Source organism: Sphaerodactylus townsendi, linkage group LG04 (assembly GCF_021028975.2).
Source record: "Sphaerodactylus townsendi isolate TG3544 linkage group LG04, MPM_Stown_v2.3, whole genome shotgun sequence".
Lineage (NCBI taxonomy): Eukaryota > Metazoa > Chordata > Lepidosauria > Squamata > Sphaerodactylidae > Sphaerodactylus > Sphaerodactylus townsendi.
This window is the reverse complement of record NC_059428.1, coordinates 137,714,316-137,722,582: the sequence shown is the minus strand read 5'-3', so window position 1 is coordinate 137,722,582 and position 8,267 is coordinate 137,714,316. Positions and strand designations below refer to the sequence as shown.

The 8,267-nt window shown below is 44.5% G+C and overlaps 1 protein-coding gene across 1 annotated transcript in view; it reads right to left on the bottom strand.

Annotated features, from left to right (window-relative positions):
• Positions 1-2,468: 2,468 nt before the first annotated feature.
• The window catches only part of UVSSA (UV stimulated scaffold protein A), an 87,642-nt gene continuing 81,843 nt past the window's right edge, over positions 2,469-8,267 (bottom strand). Inside the window, exon 14 of the mRNA XM_048494310.1 lies at positions 2,469-2,678. Coding sequence (XP_048350267.1) covers positions 2,585-2,678 — 94 coding nt within the window. The 3' untranslated portion in view covers positions 2,469-2,584. The remainder of the gene's footprint in view (positions 2,679-8,267) is intronic.

The window sequence follows — 8,267 nt, the reverse complement described above, 5'->3', positions numbered from 1 at the left end:
CCAGAAATTATTTTTTTGTTTCAAACATCGCCAATCAGCTTTAAAGAAAATCATTTATTGAATGGCAGAAAGAACTGACAAAAACAAAATTTTAAAATTTGTACAATACTAAAAAAAGAGGATGTTTAAGAGTTCCAAATTTATTATTGTATTATGAAGCAGTAGCCTTTGTGGGATTGAGAGAACGGTTAGCGATAAAAGACCTACCTATCTATTACATTTGGAGAGTCATGATATAGGTTATGAGAAAGTTAAGTCCAATAGAGAATTTTGCAATCATTATATAAGAGGGCGCTTTATACAGTTTGGTTGAACTGTTAAAAAAAAAAACTTTTAAGGAAAATTTCAAAATGGTTCTTCCCCTCATGAGGCTTTATTTAGCAAACAATCTATTGACCATAAAGAACAAAAATGTATAATTGTGGATAATGAATTGTTGACATGTATTAGTATATATAAAAGTTAGGATTTTTCTTTAATTTTTATTCAATACAGACTTTTTTTAAAAAAAAGAATTGCTTTTTGTGCTGTACAACCTGCGTTGGCATGATTTTGATTGACCAATCAAACGTACAGGCAGTGATGTAACTTGACCAATGATTTACGTTGCTAACCAGATGACTCAACCAGTCAGGTGGGTTTACTAATTAGACCAGATATTCTGCATAAAATCTAATTAAGGGAAGTCCTGACTCCCAACAAAACGAAATGTGTAACCTCACTCCAGGGGCCTTGAAACTGCTGGGCTGGAGGATCTGCTGGCACCTTCTCTGTCTCTAAAGATCTCATCCTTGAGTTCTCAGAGAGAAGAAAACTTCCATGGTTTTCTACACCTCAGTCTGAATCACTGTTTGAATTCTGTCAAAAGACTACCAAAAAAAGGCTTAGCCTCCTGACAAGTCTCGTCCCTCTCCTTAGAGCCGTGGTGGCGAACCTTTGGCACTCCAGATGTTATGGACTACAATTCCCATCAGCCCCTGCCATCATGGCCAATTGGCCATGCTGGAAGGGGCTGATGGGAATTGTAGTCCATAACATCTGGAGTGCCAAAGGTTCGCCACCACTGCCTTAGAGGCATACACAGAGATACAATTCTCTCTCATGGTGGAGAAGAGAGGATCAGGGCATCTTATTTCTTGGCTGGAGCTCAGGGTTGCTTTGACATCACTGCATAGCCCAGTGGGAGACCACTGAAAGGGCCATTGTGTGAATCCTGCCCATTCCAAGAAGAACATCCCCAGTCCTGCTAGCTGCCATTGTAGTTTGCTGGCAAAGGGAAAAGAATTCCGGTAATGGGTATGATTTGAGCGGTTAGTACTCAGTTGGCTCAGGCAAGTTAGTCAAGGAGATACTGGCTGTCAGGGAACACACAGAGTACAACTGAGATATACTGAGAATGAACAATTCTTGGAAACTACATGGAATGACTTGCATGGCATGCATCTCAAAGGCTATGGGAGTTTGCAGCTTTCCCCATCATGCACTAAGGGTCAAATGACAAACTTGAACAATTCCTGGCCTCCAAGCACTTTCTGCTGCGGATAACTACTAAGGGCTATCAGTGAAAAACCCTCGGGCAGCCCCGTCCAAGAGCCAGGTGCCCAGACGCAGCCACATCTGGTTGCTGCCTTCAAAGAGGTTTCTGGGTGGCATGGGGAGGCTTGAAAAGTGAAAGAGCCTCCCCACTGCCGAGTGGGGTCCACTATGGACTTACACCACCCAAAAGGGGGGCTTAAGTCCCAACTGGCGTAACACCAGCAAAGGCTGGGAGGGAGCCAATTAACGTTGGCTCTTCCTGGCCACGTCCCCAGATTGTCCCTGCTATGCCAGTGGGAGCAGCAAGGGCCCTGGGATGCTGGCATGGGGTTCAGCGTGGCATTTCAGTACTGGGGGGGAGGGGGAGAGCATGGCAGTGGTAGTATGCAGTTGGGATCACCAGTCCACTGGGGTATGTGTCTGGGGGGAGGGGGGCAAATCCACCACCGTGCTGCTCTCAAGAGCTGATTCCTTTGGATGGGGCTCTGAATGTTCTTATTGGAATATTTATTTATTTTCATTTGTAGTCCACCTTTCTCACTAGGATTTCAGACTTATTAAACACAACTATTCAATCAATTAGTAAGTCAATTATAAAATATGATAACATTAGAATAACCCTTGTTTCTAACAGCAAGGACTCCTATTAAAAATAAAGCTATTGGGGTCATTTAGGGATTACACATTATGATAGCAGCAAATGTTGCTGGCAAAACAACGTAACCCAGAGCAGCTGGGTGAAAAACTCAATTGTTCCTAATATATCACAGCTCTGCTCCCTCCACCAGAATGTCTTCCAGGAGTATTTAGCACATTTTGTGAAATGACAGCCGGGGGGTGGGGGGTGGTTTCCTATACAAGTTATGAACCTTCTTTTTAATACAAAGTCCAATTACCCATTTATTATAAACAGGATTAAAAAAAAACATTTATACTCATTATCAAATATTTGATATTTAAATTACAATTAATTAATAATTACTAATTACAATACTAGCATACAGAAGTTAGTCGCAGCACCGTCAAGGGCATTGTCAGGTATCACGGTTCAATTGAGTGCATAATTAAACTGGTTTGCAAACTTTTCGTGTTTCCTTTGGTCGATGCGATTCATTGCTTTCACCACCCGTTTCACTGCCGCTCTGCAAGGAAAAGCAAGACATGAAAATAAGAGCGCTAAACTGATGCAAATTTAGGCTACATTTATGAATATGTTAGCAAAAATAATGAAGTGGAGTATGATTAATTATTAATCAAGCTTCCAACACCGCAGTGATGATGAAGCAGAACTAATTCATTATGTTAACTAAATTAGCTACAGCAATATAAACAGTTTTAATCCTGCAACGAGCTCATTAGCAGAAATAAACAAATGGTGGTCTTTCGGCGTAATGATCTCACACTCCCTACCCTTTATGTACCCATCCATTGTAGAAAATTACTTTGCAAAATTTTAAACACTGCTGTAGAAACCATAAGGGATGCAAACCTCTAGAGGGCAACGTTTACAGCGTTTGGTTCATTGATAAGTGGTTTGAACTTGGTGAACTGAAAACAGTTTATACATTACAATTGAATGAGCCACTGGAATAAAAACAAACTAGAGCTGACCACATGTAACCATTCCCAGCTGAAATAGGGAACAAATGATTTGATGGGACCCGAACACACGCACACGCATGCACATGCACACACAGAAGCCTGCCTGAGGTTGCTCCAGGCCTTGTTCAACACATCCACATTAGCGTTCATGTCTTCCTACCTCCCCATAGGTAGTAAAAACTACCTCAAGCCCAACATGTGATCGTATACAGAAACAGATTTTGGGGGAGGGGGTATCCCAAAACCAAACAAGCTTACAAGAGCTATTTAAGTTGAGCATCACTTGGCATTCACCACTAAAGTCCATGGAGGCCAGGCAGGAAAGATCTTTTAAACCAATTAAGAAGCTCCCCCAAACACACACACCCCTTCTACCAAGGTCAGAAACAGAAAAACCTTTTGCGAAATACTTTCTTTCAGATGACGAGTAACACATTTGCTAGTTCCTTGACGGTGTCTTTGATCACTTTATCAGGTTCTCTTGTTTGGTAAGAAGAGCCCAGCTGAATCTATCAAGTCCAGCATCCTGTCTCATACAGGAGCCAACCACCTGCCTTGGAGGGCCAACAAGCTGCCAGGCGTAGAGGCCAAGGCCTTTCCTCGATGGTCTTTCCTAGCACCTGCATGCAGAGGTTTGGCCTATCAGGTGCTACGCTGTACTAAGCCTCTGCCTAGGTGTGCTTGGCAGACTCTCAGATGGCATTCCTGCACCAATCCCCTAGAGACCGTCTGAAATACCTGACAATTCAGTGTCAAGTAGTAAAAATGTTCCTTGCTTTGTAATCCAGACATGTGCTCTTAATTCATTAAAATATTCACATTCTGCTTTTTCTTGTGGCTCAAGGTCAAATTACAAATTACTAATAAAACCATACAAAATATTCCAAATTTCAGGCAGCATCTACATGAGTCTACTCTGTGGGTATCTCTGAAGTTGCATCTAGAGTTGAGCAATACTGAGAATATTCGGTAAAATTCAGATTCGAGCTTATTTTGGGCATAAAATTATCTGTATGCCCAAATAAAACAAATATCATATTCGATATACCCAAATATATTTGAGTATTCCAAATAATTATGGTGTTTTTTTTTGTATTTTTGGTGGGTTTTTTGGGTTTTGGCCTGCAAGGACACATGTTTAAAGCCAGTGGCACCAAAATTGTCTTTCGGAGACTCTCCTGAGGATACGTTTGGTTCAGAGAGTCCAACGTTATGGGCCCCCAAAGAGGGTGCCCATTCCCCCCTTGTTAGTTTCCAATGGGAGCTAACAAGAGATGGAGGCTACCACTTTGAGGATCCATAACTTTGGACCTCCTAATCCAAACTTCACCAAACTTGCGTGGTATCATCAGGAGATTCTCCAGAAGATACCGTGAAATGTTGGTGCTGCTAGCTTTACAAATTTGCACCCCTCAGACCCCGCCCCCACCCCTTGAAATTCCCCATTGGCTGCAATGGAGCCACTTCAGAGCACAGGATCTTCCAGCTCTTCAGCAAGTTCTATGGTGGGAAAATTAATTGGTTTTTCCCACCATAGACTTCAATGGGGCTTGCTGTTATGCCCAGCTGGCTCTGTGCTGGAGATTTTATTGGGGGCTCGGGGGGGGGGGTCTTGCTCTGGGTAGGGGTACCTATTTTCCACAGGGCTGCTGATGTTTCTCCTGAAAGGAACCAATCTACTTTGCTGAAGTTTGGATGGCTGGGTATTCGTTCTGTGGGCATCAGGTTCACCTTCAACTGGGTGGTCACAGCATTTGCCCCTCCCATGCAAACTTCAGCAAAGTTGGTTGCTGGTTCCTTTCAGGTGACTTACCAGCAGCCCTGTGGGAAATTTGGCGCCTCTACCCAGAGCAATACCCCCAGCAGAGCCCCCCCCCCATTGAAATCTCTACCACGGAGCCAGCTGGGCATGACAGAAAGCCTCACCCCATTCCATAGCTCACACTGCTTTTTTGTGCACTGCGGCACCACGGAGCGTGGAATTCATGATTGTTGCGTTCAAACATGTGGCTAAGGGCTGTAATGTGATGGTGTTTTGGGCGTGACAGTGCAAAAATCATGAGGATCCACAAGGATCCATGTTTGTAAGCAGGTTTTGTGCCACTGCAGTGCCACAGAACGTGGAATGCATGATTGTTGTGTTCAGAGGCATGAGCTATGATGTGATGGTGATTTCAGGGTGACCAAGTGGAAAAATCAGGAGGATCCATGAGGATCTGTACTTTTTAACCACGTTTTTGTATCACTGTGGCGCCATGGAGCAGGGATGTATGATTGTTGTGTGGGGTGGCAAGCAGGGGCACTGGGAGGGGAAGGTGGGGGGTAGCAAGCAGGGGCAGTGGGAGAGGAAGGTGGGGGCAAGCAGGGGCAGTGGGGGAGGAAGGTGGGGGCAAGCAGGGGAAGTGGGAGAGGAAGGTGGGAGGCAAGAAGGCAGTGGGAGAGGAAGATGGGGGTAGCAAGCAGGGGCAGTGGGAGAAGAAGGTGGGGGCAAGCAGGGACAATAGGAGAGGAAGGTGAAGGGGTGGCAATCCAGGGGAGGGGAGGGGAGGGGAGGAACAGCTCCCTTTAAATCTCCCCCCAACCCACGCCAAATTTAGTCAAATAAAACAGTGCTGCATTCCACATTGTTTCAAGGAAGCCCCTGAGGCTCCCCCCCCCAAAATTAATTTGAATGCCCGAATTGCGACTCTGACTTGGGCATTCAAATGGATTCAGATTCAGTGTGAATTTGGGCCGCTTGAATTCAACCCGAATCCAAGCCGAATTGCTCGAATCAGGTCCAATTCGGCTGTTTTGGCTATTCGGCCATGCCAAATTGCCAAGCCCGGTTGCATCTTTAAAGGGATGATACTTCTGCACTTAAATGATAGCTCCAGAAGTTCTCAAACTGTTGCTCTGCAGAATGGCAAAGGCCCCCAGTCTGATGTCCAGAGACAACACAAGGAAATGACTGCCTTCTACTGAGCCCGTGAGTATTTCTGCAGTCCCAGTAACTTCATCTCTAAACACTCTTGAGATATCTGAAGGCAGATATCTTCATACTTCTTCATAAAGACGGCTTTTAAACTGAACACTTCCAGCAGATAAGCTCATTAACCGATTAACCAGAGCATTCCTTTATGGAAAACTCTGCTGGCAGGCCCGGCAGGAGCAGCAGCCATCGCCCTGCGGTCCTGGCTCTGGAGCTGGACTGCGATTTAATTGGCAGAGAAAAGTGAGTCTTTAGCACAACAGACCAGCCTTGACACTTCCATGTAGCTTTCGCATTAGCACCACTGGCTTGTGAGATACTGTAAATGAAATGAGATCCCACTCTGATGATCTGTGCGCAATTTCACTTAACTTTATTGGCAGACAAGGGACCGGGTTTATCACCTATACATTTCAAGTAATTTGGGCCTGTTATATGAAGCCAAGGTTATCATCTTGTTTAGTGCCGCAAACTATGAAACCTATTAAAATATGACAGATTGGATTCCCACGCCCGGCACCGACACACGTTCAAAATCATTAGCACAAAGCACAGTAAACTAAAGCAACTTTTAAAATTTATTTTCTAAAGCTGATGTGAAATTCTGCTTATTAGAACTTTATGGCTTATTGACTCTTCCAAATAAGAACAGATAGTAAGAAATTATTATGGGCGATGTGCTGTTCTGCGAGGAGAAGAAAACCAATGTGAGTTTTCATTGCTCATAACTACTACATCAAGAGAAGGAGAGGAACACTTTCTAAACAAAGGACACCCCTCAAAGTACCGTGTTTCGCTTTTGTGACGATTCTAGCACAGATGTTTGTGATAACAGAAGGAATTTTGCTTCTTGATTTAATAACGTTGACCCTTCTCCACGCATCATGGCTTCCATGTGGAGGATGGGTCCAGACAGTGATTGGATACCAGTCGCCACAGAACAGCTGTGATGCACGGATGGCCTTCTCAGATGCAGCCAGAGCTTCCATGCTGTGTCAGTGTGCCCACTGCTGGTGACATACGCTTTCCTGCCCAGTGGAGATAATTCAGTGCAGGACTATGCAGAAGGCTGCTGAGCAGACCATCTGTCCTAGCAAAGGCATCGAGCATTTGTCCAATGGCAACTAGTTCCTGTACCAAGCTGAAATGCAGGCGCCGTGCTAGTAGAAAACAACTGTTCTTTAAATCACATATTTAACCTCATCCCAGTAACATATGTCCCAAATAGGCCTCTGCGTTCTGCGGAGGCCAATTTGCTGGTAGTCCCCTGCCCCTTGTTGATACGGCTGGCCTCTACCCAGGCCAGGGCCTTTACAACCCTGATCCCGTCCTGGTGGAATGCTTTACCATCTGCTGTCCGGGCCCTGCGGGACCTTGGTGAGTTCCGCAGGGCCTGTAAGATCGAGTTATTCCACCGGGCCTTTGGGGATGCCAGTCGCAGACTGCCTGCCCCCTCTGTAGCCCCCACGACAGTTTTGCCATCTTCAGCATTGCCTGATCACTGATTCCATCCATTTTTGGGCAATGCTGGCCCTCCTGGCCTTTGGGTTGGGCGACATCTGTGCATGCATCTGGGCATGTATTTTTATCTGTAATTTCTGAAATTGCTGCTATAATGTATTTTAATGAATTTTAATGTTTTATCGTTATATTGTATTTATGAGACCTTACATTGTATTTGTTTTATGTCTCATTGTACACCACCCAGAGCCCTTCGGGGGTTGGGCGGTCTATTAAACCGAATAAAATAAATAAATAAATAAATAAATAAATAAATAAATAAATAAATAAATAATAGTAATAGTAATAATAACTATCTACTATGCATATGCATCTGCTCAGGCAACTGATTTACTTGAATGACCAGTGAAACAATAAAGGTACTCTCCTTCATAGAAGACATGAACATGAACAGGCGAACTAGGAAATTTCCATTCGGGGAGGTAACCTCCGGGCCTCCTGAAAGGTGTTACAGTTCTCAAGCAATTAGATACATCATGTGTTGCACAAGCAGGCCTTTTCTGGCTAAAGGCAAAGAGAAGGAACCCTACTGTATCCCTTGGCACAGATGCTGCAGGGCACAGCTAGGCAATACCCTCTAGAAGGCTCTGTGCCTCAGCTCCCGTGGGCACATTCATGACCAGGGTACAGACATTCT